Below are 15,223 nucleotides of genomic sequence, written 5' to 3'. Positions count from 1 at the left end.
TTTTTTTCCTTTCAGTAAAATGTTTCTATCAATGTTCTTATTCAACAAATCCAGCACTCGGAAATGACCTGTTCATATAGAGAGTAGAGCTTCTACAGATTAGGATTTTAGTTAAAACTGCAGCAATCCATGCTGTGAGTCTCAATGTTCTTAGCTCCTGTCAGTTGAAAACTAGTGGGAACAGTACATTTCCTTATAAATTTCTTGTTCCTTCTTGCCTGCAACTTTTTGCTTTTAAATTACAAATTCAACATAGAAAAGTTATGCTAAATGTTATGTTCATAGACTGAGGTAATCAAAAGTCAACTGAGTAGCTTTTTGTGCAAATTGGATTGATTCCTCTAATGTTCATGCCACTGCAAGGGAAGAGATCTGCAGTCTGCTATGGGCACTACGGATGGACAGTTATTTTAGCTCTTTAAGGAGTGCTCCTAATGCCAAAACACACAGACATATTTACACACACATGCTGGTAATTACTACAGATGTATCTTGCATGCAACATGATATGAAAAGGCTGAATTGCCAATATAAAGTATTAGCACTTGGATAAACCTAACTTCTCATAGCAACCTTCTGTTCCTGGACAGGAATGGACCACAGTCCTACTTAGTGTAGGAGTTGAGTTTGTACATGCAGGAGGTTGAGTTTGTACATGTGCTGCACCAGGTCTACGAAGTATATATGACAAAGATGCAGCCCAAATTTCCTGAATCTTTATTTACAATCTGTCCTGTACTACTGAAGCAAAAAAGAGTTGTTCAGGCTATATATAGGAGCTGACTTTGATTCCCTATATCTTTAATTGAAGCATATCTCTGCACATCAACCAAGACGCGCGCAGGGAAGCTACTGCAGCCAATAGACCTGCACAGACTTAGGAAGGCCTCTAAACATTCTAATACATAAATGTGTGAGATGGTCCATCATGCTATTGCAATGGGAGAAGCTTTTGCCCCATTTTCTCTTCACGCTGTAGAAAATAGCTAACATATTTGCAGTGTATCATTTGTCATGATAATAAAGCCAGTCAGGATAACAGGACAAAAATACAACACAAGGAGCCTACTATTACAGAGTTTACTTGTTGAATTTATATTTTTTTCCTTTTGCAAAACATAGTAGTGTGCATTGGGGATTATTCCACAATAAAAGAAAATACTCTTTGAGAGACCAAAATACTCAGCAAAACTGTTTTGATTTTCTAACTGTTAAACAGATTATGATTCATTCACAGATAATGGCAACTGGGGCTGTGTCAAGGGAGGGTCAGGCTATATACATCACACTTCAGTTGCTCCCTTACCACACTCCCATCCTGCTAGCAAGATAAAACTCTTTGGGAAAGTATGTTTATGTAACAGAAGAATTTGGCAGAAGCTAAGCAGCTCTGAAAGTGCTTACAGATGTATGCCAAATAGGGTTTTAAGTATGTGGGTCTCCCACTGAATGACTTCCCCTCAAAATACTTCAAGATATACTAATTGAGTATTATGCTTCAAAACTAAAAAGTCACTTGTGATTTCCAGAAGGGCCTGTTTATGCACAGTGCTTCTCCTTTGTATTTGATATATATTTTCTCTTTTGCTAGCAAGAAAATGAAATCTTTATCTCTTTAAGAGCTCATCTGCTTCTGCTGCTGAAGCTTATTCTTCACTTGAAGTCATAATCTGTCTGCACTGGCGTGAGTGGTTACTCTGTAGAGGATTATAATGTGATGAAGGCAGAGTATCATGATTTCAGGTGGAAAATTGATTCCTTATCAACTGAGATAATGTTACAAGGGCAGAGTCCTTAGACCAAAACCTGAAATGCTTACTCATTCCTGCAACAAGACTTTGCAGAGGTGCAAAGAGATGCAGAAAGGACTTAAAAGTGATACAGTGTTTGGGAGCTGATATTCCTCACTCAGTGCAAAAACTAGATCTGCCAGAGATTCCTTCAACAGTGAAATTAACAGAGGCACTGTGTGCCACCTGCGTTATCATCCTTCAGCTGAGCCCAAAGTTGAAAACTTGCCATACTAACATGGCAATCAAATTAAAAATAAAAGAAAGAAGAAGTGAAAATGACAAAAAATATTTTTTGTTTGGTAAAGAGAGCACAATTTTAGATGGCAAGCCAGAGATGGAGAGCAGACAAGTATTAAAAGGCATTCAGGGACACACAGTACACAATCTGAGACCAAGCCCCTGAGGAAGCATTAAAGATATTAAGATGATGCAGGCAACATGAGGTTGCTGTAACACTGTTAAGTAATTTGTACTTTCCAGTGTCATGTGAATGCTGTGTCACTGGACAATGATAAACCTTTTCTTCTTTGCGTTGAGAGATAGCTGTTCCTTCCTGGACCCTACCGCTTCATTCATTTTTTATCTCTATAATAAATTATGACACAAGGCAAACCAAACAAATAATACTTCGAATACATGTTTTTAGAAAATCTCTTCTCTTCTAAGATTATTGTACAGAGAGCACGGGTTGACACCATAAGGTATTCTTCCTTAAGGAAGAGCCAGTAACAGTTTTTATGTATCACAGAGAAACTCAAGAAGCAAAAAAGACCTGAGATTACCTTCTCTCCAAAATCATTCATGCTTATCCTTCTAGTTAGCACCCTAAAAGAAAGATTTCTGCCTTTGGAAGAAGGCTGGGAAGATCTAGATTTTAGCTGAGCTTTGTGAATTAATCCTTTAATGCCTTCTCTAAAGGTTGTGGGCTTTTTTTTTGTTTGTTTTTTTCTGGAATGAAGTGTGGTAACATTGAATAGACCTGTTGTGTCCATCATTTCATCTAAACTAATGATGAATGTTCCAAATTGGCACCATGTGCCAATGAGCACAGCTGACTGGTTGTATAAAATGAATTCCATGGTAAGATGCTCCGTTAAAAAAGTATTTTCCTCTCCAGCCAAACTTTAGGATCACACCTCTGATTCAGTGCCTGATTTGTGTGTACAGAAACACTGTGTGGGATCCCTCTGACCAAAGCTCAGCAGATCTATATCTCTATAGCTACCTGAAGGGAGTTTGTAGTGAGCTGGTGGTCGGCCTCTTGTCCTGTGTTACTAGTGATAGGAGTAGAGGGACTGGCCTCAAGTTGTGCCAGGGGAGATTCAGGTTGGATGTTAGAAAATACTACTTTTCTGAAAGAGTGGTCAGGCACTGGAATGGGCTGCCCAGGAAGGTGGTGGAATCACCAGCCCTGGAGGTGTTCAACAAGCGTTTAGGTGTTGTGTTGAGGGACAAGGGTTAGTGAGAACTATTGGTGATAGGTGGACGGTTGGACCGGATGATCTTGTAGGCCTTTTCCAACCCTGCTGATTCTATGATTCTATGATTGATTCTATGATCTCCCCAGGCTCCCTTTGGAACAGGTGAAGTCAGTGGTTCAGATGAACCTGGAGGGACTGCTTCTCTCCAGTGGCCATAAATGAAGCCCAAACTGACTGCTTCACTCACAGATGGCTGTGCTCTAAGTGTCCAAGATTAAACAGTATGAATCTGACCCATGATGAACAATAGGAATTTGGTCTGCCTTGGATCCTTCCATCTACATTCTATCAACAGGCTTCCTCTTATTTTCCTCTTCCTATAGAAATAATTGCAGTCTTTTTCCATCAGTTTTGTGTGAGAGTTTTACATGTCCTTATTCACTAACATAACTCTTCCTGGATCCACATAATTTAGCATAGTATTTTTATTAATTACTGTTACTGATATATATAATAATAGTATTGTGTGATTTTCCATTCCATTTAAATATTTCCCATCCCATCTTCTTTTTTGATTGAGTTATACATCCGACAGAGCTCATCAATGAATTGTAATTCAAAAGATCCTTTCTGGAGACCATGACCTTAAAAATTAACAAAGTGCACATATGATTTTTCTCTGTAATATGACCAGCTCTTGAATATCATGTGTATTCATTTATCCCATTTTTCAGAATTTGATGTGGTCTGGTATTTGATATCCAAGTGACACTCTGCAGACTTTATGTCATTGTCTATTCCCCTCCTACTGCATTCATTAATATTAAAAACAGGATTTTGAACCTTCTTAAATAACCTCTCTAATTTTTTGCTTTTAATGAGGACATTTTGGATAATATATGAAACTTTTTTTTCCTTTTACTTTCTTCATTTTTCTACTTTTATTTTTAATTGTTCACCCAATGTTTTAATAGAGCCATATGAACACAGCAGTGCTATCCCATGAGTGCATTATTGCTTTTGTGACACAAATCTTTGCTCCATTCTCCAGTTATGCTGTTTATTAATTCACCTGGTTCTTTTTTTTTCCCTCCATTCTAGCCTTTTACAATCCCTACTGCCTTCCCTCTTCATGCACTACCTACTATCATATTAATTCTTCATTTTTTCCAATATGAATTTTATGTAGAATATATTGAGAGTTAGAATTCTAATTTTGTAGCTTAATCTTTCCAGTAAGCATGTATTTTCAGAGTCATCAAACATTAAGAGACATAAGACTGCCTTATCTGCTGTCCAGATGCATTAACTTCAGTGGACACTGAACTGTAACTCACTTTACCTTCTGGCTGAGCTTCAGTAAACTGCAGAAAAACTGCTAGTCAGCAGTAAGCAACATTTCAGCACACCAGCAGGAATGGCAATTGAACTCAACTATATTTGCAAACGTCTTCGCAGATATTTGAGTGAGTTTCTTAGCTTAAATGACAAGGCTATTCACGTAGTGGACCAAGGGAAGCCAGTTGATGTAATCTTTTGGGATTTCAGCAAACCTTTCAATGCTGTTTCTCACAGTATCCTTTTGGACACAATGTCCACCATACAGCTAGGCAAGAACATAGTATGATGGGTGAACAATGACTTGAGAGATCAGGCTCAAAGGCTTACAGTAAATGGGGTTATGTCAGGCTGGCAGTCACTCACTAATGGGGTTTCCCTGGGCTTCATTTTAGGTCCCATACTCTTTAATATTTTCATCAATGACTTGGACACAGGACTTGAAGGTATACTAAGTCTGTGGACACCACTAAATTTGGAGGAGCTGTTGACTACTTCAAGGATAGAGAGACCTTGCAGAGAAACTATGACAAATTAGAAGGCAGGGCAATCACGTACTGCATGAAGTTTGACAATGCAAATGCCAAATTCTGCACCTGCAACAGGAAAACCTGTCTTTGCTCACAGACTGGGGTATAAGAGGCTAGAGAGCAGCCCCATGGAAAGGGATCTGGTGTTCTGGTTGACAGCAAGTTGGACATGAGCCATCAGTGTGCCCTGGCAGCCCAAAGGGCCAATGCACCCTGGGGTGCCCTAGGCCCAGCGCTGCCACTGGGAGAGGGGAGGGTTTGTCCTGCACTGCTCTGCGCTGTGCAGCCTCACCTCCAGCACTGGGCGCAGGTTTGGGGTACCACAATATAAGAAGGACATAAAACTATTAGAGAATGTCCAAAGGAGGACTATAAAAATGATGAAGGGTCTGGAGGACAAGACATATGAGGAGTGCTGAGGTTCCTTGGTGTGTTCAGCCCAGAGCAGAGGAGCTGAGGGGAGGCCTCATGGCGGCTGCAGCTCCTCACATGGAGTGGAGGGGCAGCGCTGAGCTCTGCTCTCTGTGACTGTGACAGGGCCCGAGGGAACGGCGTGGAGCTGTGTCAGGGGAGGGGCAGCCGGGGGTTAGAGACGGGTTCTGCATCAGAGGGTAGTGGGCATGGAACTGGTTAGCCAGGACAGTGGGCACAGCTCTGAGCTGCTGGAGCAGATGGAGCACTTGGACAATGCTCTCAGGTGTTGGGTTTGAATTTTCAGTGGTCCTGTGTGGTTCCTGGAGCTGGACTCAATGATCCTTGCAGGTTCATTCCAACTCAGGATATTCCAAGAAATGCACTTTTGCAAGTACATGAACATAAAAGCCAAAGGAAAGATATCCAACCCTGTGTGCTCGCTTGTAAGGTTTTTGACGATGGTTGTGTGTGCATGAGGATTGTCACCTATTTATCTCTGTCAATTAATGGTGTCAAGAACAGTCTTTGAATTGCCAGTTACCGCCTGCTTATAGGTTGGAATCTTTCATGTATATGCAACCTACAACATCTTTCAGCCTGGAGACATTAGTATGCACAGTACCAGAACCACTCTCAAGACTCCGGAGTTCTGAGCTGTTTTGCAGACAGGCTGAAATAGAACTAACCCCTCAAGCTGAAGTGCTTACTGGAACAAAAAGGGCAGGTTTAATTAAATATTAAATCTATTTATTGTATCAAATTCTCCTTCAAACTGAAAGAGAGAACTTAATGAGTACCTCTGCTACACATATTTAAATATATATACATGCACCTGTATTGTAAGACCAACTTCAATTTTGAAAGTGACTAAGATTGCATTACTTCCCTTCTCTCACAGTGATTTCCATGCTAAATGTGCTTAGTTTACAAACTAACAAAGGAACAAAAAATGCAGTATTTATTTAACTGCCGGTCCTGTAAGTTCAACTCCAAATCCAGGATTCACGCCAAGTCCTCCAAACTACTTATACAATAAAGATGGTTTATTAAATCTAGGTCTTAGTTTTCTATAGCAAGAAAACTACCTATATTCACTTGGTATATTACTACAGAAACACACAGGATGAAAACAACTGTATTTGCTCTTTCTTGGTTCTAACAGCTCCCAAAATATACACTGCAATCTTTTTTTTTTTCCCCCTTTTTGTGGCTCTATTGATCTTTTTATTCTTTTAATCTTAGCTCAGGGTTACACCTATAAAGATCTGAATCAACAGTTCAACATCAAATGTAACATTCCATGTTCAATTTTCACCCTCTCATTAACAAGTTTCCACTGGTGCTTCTTTGCATGCATTCTATTTACCTTGTGAGTTTTTATTCTTATCCTCTAAAGCCTCTAAAATTCCAAACACTGCAGGAATAATTTCTTAGATATTGAAGACTATGATTTGACATGTGCCAAATAATACTAATTTTTCCAAGATAGGACCAAACTTTCAAGACAGTTACAAGCAATTGTCTTTTATGTAACCTAAGATTATTTTTCCAGCTCAGTTCATGAAATACAATATCAGCAACCTGCCTTCCAGCTTCTAAATGAGCACACAAGTGTACAAATACAAGCCCCCATGTGATCCTAGATTTTAGATGGATGAATGGAGTATAACTTTTAATAAACCATGCCGTGTTACACTGCTGATTCACATGTGCTTGGTTGTTATGCTTTTTTCTTTTTTAATCTCAAAGACAGAATTCATAACAAAGCAAGTAAAATTTGATAGGGAAATTTGATGACGTGTAAGCAAATAACTGGTTACCCAGTTATGCCTCAAGGTACCTTTTAAGTACTCCTTCCTGTCTAACTCTATAAACCACAGAAGCTAGCCTGCTCTTTAGGTAGTCCTATGATTCTCTAACAAGAAGGTTTGCAGTTCTCCACTGCTATCTTGCCTTTCTTAGCCCTTGTGATAACTTGTCTCAGTTCCTTCACTATTACCTCAGGGCACCACAGTCCTATAGGAGGAATGGAACAATTATTTAAGAACAAAAATAAATTGGAGTACTGATTGATCTGCAAAGTACAATCACATTTAAACACACTAGCTTGTTCCCAAGCATTTTTCCTCATCATGATCAGTATATGGTGCATAACCTGAGTCTGCCATAAGGAAATAACTACCAAAACAGCCTTTTAAGTATTAAAAATACAACAGGAAGGAGAATAAGACACACACACTGCTAAACCACACAACTGCTGCCCAACATATAGATAGAAATTCTCATCTGTCCAGTGCATTTGTTTGAAGTGCAAAGTGTAGAGAGAATTTGTGCCACCTCAGAATGTGAAGATGTCCTCTTAACCAAAGTAGATACATAATTAAAGAGATTTAACAGGCATATATATACATACATACGTATATATGCAAGATACCTGGGGTGGAATTCAGCTATCTATTGAGATACTTGGATCCAGATACCAAGGTTTACATATCTGAATGAGTATCTCTTTCTGGAGCTAGTCTAAAACTCCTATTATAGTCAATGAAAATTGCAGTCAATACAGTCAGCGAGGCTTGAAGAACTATTCTGCTCATCCTAAAGGAGACAACTACTCTAGATCAGCTTATTAGCTCTATAGACTATAAAACTGTAACTGCTTAAAAAGTGCTTAGCTTGCTGTATACAAGGATGCTGTTTTTGCAAAGTCATTTTCCAACTCTGCCTACACTTTACACGCATGAAGGTGACGGCAACAGATCAGAAAGGAATGATGCCTTGACCTAGTTGTATCATTTTACTCTCTAGAACAAAGGAGGAGAATAAATGTAATACCTCAGTCTAGCATGATTCTGCATTTCAGTGTAGTCTAGATATCCAGAAATAAAGCTTTGTAAGAACTGTGTTCCAATTCCAGTTTGCTCTGTTTACCTTACCACCCTGAAGCTGAGAGCTGTTGTTCTAACAGCTGAGTGGACAGCAGTGATATCCTTATTGGCACAAGCTGTGAGAAACATGTCTGCCCAAGTGTCAAATGTAGCTAGTTTCCACAGCTGATGTAGTACTTTTGCACTTCAGCCATAACTCATGTTTCATTGCTGCTGATGAGTCAGGAAGAACCAACCATTAACTCTCCTTGAGGCAAGGCCATAAGGCACAAGGAACACAGCTGGGGCTCAAACACTTTGGACAGAAGAAGCGCCCAGATAACAAGCGCCAAGGCACACAGCTCACAGGTGAGCTAGAACCACAAGGAATCAGAACAAATATAACCTGTCATGGTAGCACTAGGTCAAGATCAGTCATATCAGCAGTGAGTGTAAACACCTAATCAAGCATCTCTGCAATACAGTGCTAAGTCCTTGTTCGGGAGATGTAGACGAGCTGAGCACTCTCTTGCCAAGTCTGGGGCCTCGTGTGCCCTCCAGACTGCAGATTATGGAGGCAGGTTGAGAAGCCATGGATCTGTTCACATTTGATGTGGCTGAGCCAAACAAGCCAAGCCCAAATGAACCTACTTCCATATGACAACAGTGACTTCACCTTACCCTGTGCTCAACATGGTTCTTCCACAGCATACCCAAGGTGCCACTCTTCAGAAAGCCTGGGACTTGTATTTCCATGCCTTAGGAAAACTGATACAATAGTCCAGGAGCTGAAAGAGCCCTGAGGGTAGTATTACCGTGCTCATGCACTGCTTTCTTTCATTAAATAGCCTAAAGTACTGAGTTATTTCTGAAAGTGGATACACAACCTGATCTGTCATTTTTGCAATCTAACCACAGTAACTGAGAAGTCAGTGTAGACGGTTAAGCTTTTCTGAGCTGTACATGGTCTGTGGACCCCTGCACAATCCTTTCCATCTGTATGAGAGTCATTTCTGCAGCTGATGTGGTAACACGTGATTACCACAGGTATGACCTCAGCTACTTTAATTCACAGTTTCAATCTCAGGTTAATTTCAGCCAGTAAAAGACAGCTAGATGCTCTCATTCAGTCCATAGGTACAGACACACACAGACAAGCTGTGCTCCACCTATATCCCCTTGAAACCACCACAGCTTCACTTGTTTGCTTGCAAGCAGCAGCTTATATGCACCAGGATTGTAAACTGTAAACTGGCATACAACATAGCTGAAGCTGCAATTACAACTAAGATATGCATTTCCAGAGATAAAAAGAGACACTGAGAATTCGTACTGCAAGTATATTAATACTTTCATGACAACTAGAAGGCTGTTGGCATGGCTGTAATAACGGGAAATTAAAAAATAAGAATTTGTATTATGTGCCAGATCATTATGCAGTGATTACCCCTATCCTGTCAGAGAGCTGTGAGGATGTGTTCATTTATAATGCAGGTCCCAAAATGCAGCGTATTGAGACCATGTCTTACCTATTGATGTGTACTGCGACACAATGTCAGCACTTTATCAAATGATTGATGGAGCTGAGAAGGAATCCCCTCAGCATTTCAATGCTCTGCCTTCTGTCAGAAGCCAGAATAGAGCTGCAGGAAACCAGACAGCTATAGAAATATATGGGGCATTTCTACACTGCACTGTAGCACAAAGCAAAGGCACCTAGGTTACCTCATCTGGAGTTAGCTCAGGAACCCAAGTGATCTTGCTGCAGCAGCTGGGGAATTGCCATCTATTTTGTGATACAACTGCCAAGTGGGCTGTTTTTCAGCATAGGCCGATGCTTGCTGGGCTATCTAAATACAGTGTTGCAGTGAATAAAGCTAACAGTCATGGTCAGACAAAGTACTATATGCAGAATCTCCGTAGTACCTCACCTGCAACCTACTGAAGGGAACTTGCTGTAGCAGGGGGATTGGACTAGACGATCCCCAGAGGTCCCTTCCAACTCCTGCAATTCTGTGATTCTGTACGGTGTTACAGAACAGTGTAACATATTCTGTTTGGGCCATGTCACTGGACGTTATGAGAAATGGATAGGACTTGTCCTTACACAGTATAACCTATATTTACAGATTTCTACTCATTCCTATACATAAGTGCTTTCATACATCTAAGAAAACAATTTATTTTTGCTTTTGTCTATGATTTATTTTCCCTTGAACCTGTCCCTTAACTCTTACGACAACTAATGGAAAAACAGCTTAGATATCCTGGGGGCAAAACATGTCAAACACAAAGGTAAAACATTTCCAGGCTGATGAAGCTCTGTAAAGATGAAGAGACAGCCTATGAATAGGTGCACAAATGTATTTTTCTGGCTGGTCCTTTACATTTCACTTGCTCCTTGAATGCACTCCTCCAATCAAATGGAAGAGTAATTCAGCTCGGAGGGTCTGCAGATTTCTCTTTTCATTGGAGCAATGTATATCTAGAGCAGTTTATAAATAACTCCACAATGCTTGGGATGAGTTATAGTGCCAGTCTTCAAAGACTACTCATTACTGTTTTACAAGATATCAAGAATTGTATTTCTAGGCAATTGTCTCACAATTAGCCTCGGAAGGGAGATGGTTATGACTAAGCTATGCTTACGAATAAATTCATGACAACTTCTTCTGGTCATCCACTCTTGGCAAAGTCAACACATGCATTTACTGCAGATTTTTCTACTGTAGTGTATCCATTGTATGATAATGGAGGATTTAGCAAATTTATTTGCTCTTAAAAATTGTCATTAGATTTGGCTGACATATATAAATATATATATAGTCTGTTCTACAAACAAAATGAGAATTCTGCAGAACTCAAATGGCAAAATGTTATTTGTCATTTGCTATAGCTATGGTTTATATACACTGCCATCCCTCCACAGAGTCTTTCCATACAGGGTCAATTCCTATTTGTCTTCCTCATGCAGCCAGTCCCACCGGCATGCACCCGTTTTAAGTGAAGTCAGAATTTATAGTGGACTGTAAAACTTTGATGGATTTGCTTCCCAGCAGGATTATACCTGCAGGTTACAGTGGGACCATTCACATAAAGCTTGCCCAAAATATACGAGTCAAAATAAAATAAATGCAAAGGGATACAATATTGTTCCTGACGACCCACAGACAGTGAGACCTTTCAATCCTGAGATAATTGTATTTCTAATTTAAAAGACGAGATAAGGAAAAACCGTAAAGCTGAGAGGGAATTTCAGGCAAAAGTTTTATAAATCCATCAGTTTTCTTTCCCAATAGGAACCATCATCTTAGCAATTAGTACAAGTGCCCCTTCACAATCACATAAAAAAAAAACAACAACACTACTTAAAAATTCAGCATGAGAACCTGCCTACTCATGAACTCCTGCCCTTAAATCATGTGATTTTAAGAGTTGTACCACTTGGATTCATTCTACAAGCCAGTCACTTGCAGCAGGCTAGTCCTCAAAAGCTTGTGGGAAGCCTCCAGCCTGCATACATTCAAGATTGCTCTGCAAGAAAAAGAGCTAGTAGCTTACTTCTTTTTTAACTGAAAGGTAAAAATCTCATCTAATCCTATGATTCCAGAAGCTTAGACAACATGGAGAAATAATTAGGGAAGAGATTGAAATCACAAGTGGCAACACAAACACATTAAAGAGTGTTTTCAAATTGTGAAGTATGGAAAACATTCAAACCTCTTTGTAAAGTGTATGCTGCCGAACACTTAAACCTGTCAAGCCCTCAAGTACTCAGAGAAAATTAATATACTCAATGAAAAAAACTCCTACAGAGAGCAAAGGAAATGTGAAGTAACTGAATTACTGGTATCATGTAAATCTTTCAATATACAAGGAATAATAATAAAAAAAAGTATATTGGATCACAATCCCTATTTTGGTAACGCTATCACTGAGTTACATTGTTATTTTGATGTAGTTTTTGGTGCAGCACAGACATGCAATTCTACAACTGATTCTCAAAGAAGGGAGGGAACAGTTAAAATAGCTACTCATCAAAGTCTGATTTGCCACGTAGGCAATGAATATTTCTGCTGGAAATTCGCTTGTTTTCTTTTTTACAGCCATGGCATATCTAGGTCTACCTCAGATTAGAAACATTAACTATTCTGGGTGCGATTCCTTTGTTAGTTCAGGGAATATCTCTAATGCCTGAGTAATCGAGGGCATCCTAAGAGTAGTTATAATGAACTTAAAGAAGCGTAACAAAGAATATATTAAAAACAGGTCTGACAAACTTAAGATAGTAGTAAGTGAATGTTAGTGGGACACCACTGTGCTATCTTGTAAACTCTCTCATCTTCTTGCTGGTTAATTTTTCTGCCATGAAGCACCTCTAACAAAGACAGGCTTTAACCTACTTTATATTCATAACGATTCATGCAAATTTACCTCCTTTTGAGGCAGGGGGTCAAGTGTTTCAAGTTCATTTTGCAGTGAGGAATATCTGCATAGACTTTTGCAGTATAATAATGAGAGGTTTTGCAGAGACATTAAAAATCAAGACCCACAAAAATAGACAAAGCATTTGTGGATGAAACCCACCACTAGCGTATAAAACTCATAACAAGGTATCTGATAAGGATCATAAGTGCATTTTCAAATTTAATATTTACCTTCCCATTGTGTGTCTTTTTTTTTTTTTTAATGCGGGGTTCAGCACTGAAGCGATTGAACAGCTCTCTGCTGGGGACAAAGACAATGCAGGCATGCACCACAAGAGCTATGGCTCTGGCAAGGAACTTCAATATGAATTTGCTACACATCTATTTCTTCCAAATATAAGGCTTTGCTGGCTGGCAGCCAATCATGCAGGAATTGCCAACCGCTCTGTAGATAGAGCAATTATAATTCTCTGTGCAGTGCCACTAGACCACCTGCACATTCATGTGGGATGCAAGTCATATTGAACCCAGCTCTCAGGAGATGAATGCTATTTGGTATCAAACTCTTCTTCGTTATCTTTTATCATCATTAAGGAACAGCATTTATAATTGTACCTGACAGACAACTCAGCATAGAGAAAGCCAGCAGCTGGACCTAGTGCTGTAAAATGCAGAGTTGATGCTATGTTCATTTTTGGAGTAGAATAAAATACATCTATACAAAGCTTCCATTTCCATGCATCATGCCTTTCTCAGCATCCTGCTGGAGCTGGAAGTGCATAATGCTTTGTGTTGATATAGATATTGAGAACATCAAATTCTGTTTCAAATAATGTTGCCAACATCTCCATGGGTACATATCTGTAATTTGTTACTAATCAATTTAATGAGATTCGTTAATAGAAGGTTTTACTTAAAACAAAACAAAACAAAAACCCAGAAAATAAAAATGTAATGATGTCATATGAGTCATCATTTAAGAATCAAAAGTCCATGACCAGAAATGAGGGGGAAAACAGCTCCACCAGTACTTAGATGGATAACTAGGACCATTAGCAGGTGCCTTACTCTGTCTAAACATAATATAGAAAACTATGAAAGAACCCAATAGTTCTTGATGCTTTATCCTAGTGTGGTTCCATAAATGGAAAGTTCTACAAAATGTGCCTGCTTTTAACCAGGTGATATACAAATAATCACATGGTGGTTTGCTGAAAATGAATGAGTCACTTTGTAAACTTCCCTTCCAAGAGTCAACACTAAGAACCACACTTACTTCAACACAGAGTAACACAACCTCAATTTCTGTCTGGACTTAATGGCAAAGTAATATTGCATAGCAACCAACTGTTCCCTATTGGAGGAATGAAGCCTTGACAAATGTCCTGGAGGGACACCTCTGTCGGCTTGCTTAGCGCAGCACTCAGCATCCAGTCACGAGAACAGAGCGGACTTCTCAGGGTTAAAGAGAGGAGGTCTCTTTGCTAACTACACTCCATGTGTCATCTCTTCGCAATAATGTGAAACACCATTTGTGACATAGGAGTTTAAAACTAATTTCCATCAGAAAGCACATTGCAACAGCTGTATCACATGCACACTTCTTAAAATACTGGTCATAATCTGGTCATTTTCTTAGTCATAACCAGGTATGGAAAATGTAAATAATTTAAAACCAAAGATCATTTTAGTGCAAAACTCTCTAACGATTTCTGCAATAGCAGGCAATGGCATGAAGACATGGCTTAAATGAGCAGCAGGGAACCAGGCAGGAGAAACACCAGAGCAGCGCAGAGACCAAGTGATGCCCAAACGAGCATCATTCCCCTCTTTCTCCCAGCAGTTCCGCTCCTGCTTCTGGAGCGCTGGGGAAGCGCTGGCGTTGGCATTTCCCGTCTGCCCGAGCCCTGGCACCGCAGGAGCTCTGCACCGCAGCCGTAGCGGTGCGGGTAGGGCCGGGCTGGGGCCGCCCGTGGATGGAGCAGCTCTGGGCGTACAGAGCGCGGCTCCTCTGGAAGTGGATAGCGCTATCAGCGAGCAGAGGGTGCAGAGCTCCTGCTTTGCGTGGAACGCGTTGTTTTAAGCACGCACACACACAAAAAGGAAATAAAATACAAAACAGGACAGCGTGGCTCTCGTGCAAAATGAAAAGCTTGCTATGCGATTTCGTTACAGAAAAAAAAAGGACGAGGACAACAATAAGGACAAGTACTCAGGTAAAGAGAACAACTTCTGACCTTGAAATTGCGTGCTAAATAAATTACCTCAGAGCGAAAGTGGTGCGTTCTCATGACAGCATCTGTAAGGAAGCAGAGGTCAGGGCTGCACTCGGACCGCCGCTCCCCGCCCTCCCCACCCCCCGCCCTCCGGCATTTATCTTTAATGCACCCCGAGAAGTTGGGCGCGAAGTTGCGCGGCGCTCCGGGGGCCGCT

At 40.2% G+C, this 15,223-nt stretch overlaps 1 protein-coding gene across 32 annotated transcripts in view; it reads right to left on the bottom strand.

Moving 5' to 3' along the window:
* The window catches only part of DST (dystonin), a 295,306-nt gene that overhangs the window by 279,666 nt on the left and 417 nt on the right, over positions 1-15,223 (bottom strand). For 24 of the 32 annotated variants that reach the window (XM_015284861.4, XM_015284867.4, XM_015284863.4 and 21 more), the window contains exon 2: positions 15,028-15,089. In XM_015284861.4, coding sequence (XP_015140347.2) covers positions 15,028-15,089 — 62 coding nt within the window. The remainder of the gene's footprint in view (positions 1-15,027; positions 15,090-15,223) is intronic. The other 8 variants (XM_015284862.4, XM_040698435.2, XM_015284868.4 and 5 more) reach the window with 1 other exon arrangement.

Source organism: Gallus gallus, chromosome 3 (genome assembly GCF_016699485.2).
Source record: "Gallus gallus isolate bGalGal1 chromosome 3, bGalGal1.mat.broiler.GRCg7b, whole genome shotgun sequence".
In the NCBI taxonomy this organism is placed as follows: Eukaryota; Metazoa; Chordata; class Aves; order Galliformes; family Phasianidae; genus Gallus; species Gallus gallus.
Note: the sequence above shows the minus strand (reverse complement) of the source record. Positions and strands in the feature narration are given on the sequence as shown.